The 869-nt window shown below is 49.3% G+C and overlaps 1 protein-coding gene across 1 annotated transcript; it reads left to right on the plus strand.

Annotated features, from left to right (window-relative positions):
- Positions 1-258: 258 nt before the first annotated feature.
- Positions 259-857, plus strand: LOC101297971 (thaumatin-like protein 1-like). Its single transcript, XM_004308885.1, has 2 exons — positions 259-316; positions 397-857. The coding sequence occupies exons 1-2, from the start codon at positions 259-261 to the stop codon at positions 855-857; spliced, it is 519 nt and encodes a 172-aa protein (XP_004308933.1).
- The last annotated feature ends 12 nt before the right edge of the window (positions 858-869 follow it).

Genomic DNA, 869 nt, shown 5'->3' on the forward strand with positions numbered 1-869 from the left:
AGTCAAGAGGACACAAAACACAAACAAAAAAACAGGGAGAAAAAAAAATACAAAAAAAAATAATAATTGTCATCTAGTATTATCTATAGCCATGAGAATAATGGATGAATACAAGTCGCACAAGAGCAGCAATGTTGGGACTTCTCAGTTTTCAGTTGCAATGGTCTTCAATCATCTATTGTTCACCTTTGTCTTCTTCTTCTCAGTTCTAACTTCAAACTCGAATGACTAACTGGATTCTTCACCTTCATTTCTATAATGGGTGGGAGTCCTCTTCTACTCAAGATCATGATCACCCTTTCTGCTTTCTTCTCAGGTAATGAATCCACCCTCATCTCCTCCATCTCTGTTTCTTACTGATCGAACAAACTGGTATTTACTTCTTGGTTTCTTCAGAAACAGAGTCGACATCTTTCGAGATTGTGAACAACTGCAACTACACAATCTGGCCCGGACTTCGCTTCACGCTCAGGAGCGGCGCGTCCTTCAACCTCTCCGTCCCCAAATCCTGGACAGGTCAGGTGTGGGGCCGGACACTCTGCAACGAATCCTCCACCGGAAACTTCTCCTGTTTCACCGCCGACTGCGGCACCGGAAAAGTCGAGTGCGACGGAAATGGCGCCATCCCGCCTGCTACTTTTGCTGAATTCGAACTCAACAACTTCGGCTCCGGCGTGGACTACTATGACGTCAGCCTGGTCACTGGGTTCAACCTCCCGATGGTGGTGGAGCCTCGCGGAGCAGGCAGCAACCACTGCATCTCTTCTGGATGCTCGGCCGACTTGAACGGCGATTGTCCCCAAGGAGCTGAGGTGGCGCGTGAGGGGGTAGCCGAAGGGGACCCGTGGCGTGCATGACGCCGTGCACGG

This window comes from Fragaria vesca, linkage group LG7 (genome assembly GCF_000184155.1).
Source record: "Fragaria vesca subsp. vesca linkage group LG7, FraVesHawaii_1.0, whole genome shotgun sequence".
Lineage (NCBI taxonomy): Eukaryota > Viridiplantae > Streptophyta > Magnoliopsida > Rosales > Rosaceae > Fragaria > Fragaria vesca.

What these genes read in the sequence shown, in the direction of transcription:
- LOC101297971 (XM_004308885.1), top strand. Translation starts at nt 259, where the DNA reads ATGGGTGGGAGTCCTCTTCTACTCAAGATCATGATCACCCTTTCTGCT. An exon ending in CCTTTCTGCTTTCTTCTCAG is followed by an intron (nt 317 to 396) that starts GTAATGAATCCA and finishes TGGTTTCTTCAG; the next exon opens with AAACAGAGTCGACATCTTTC.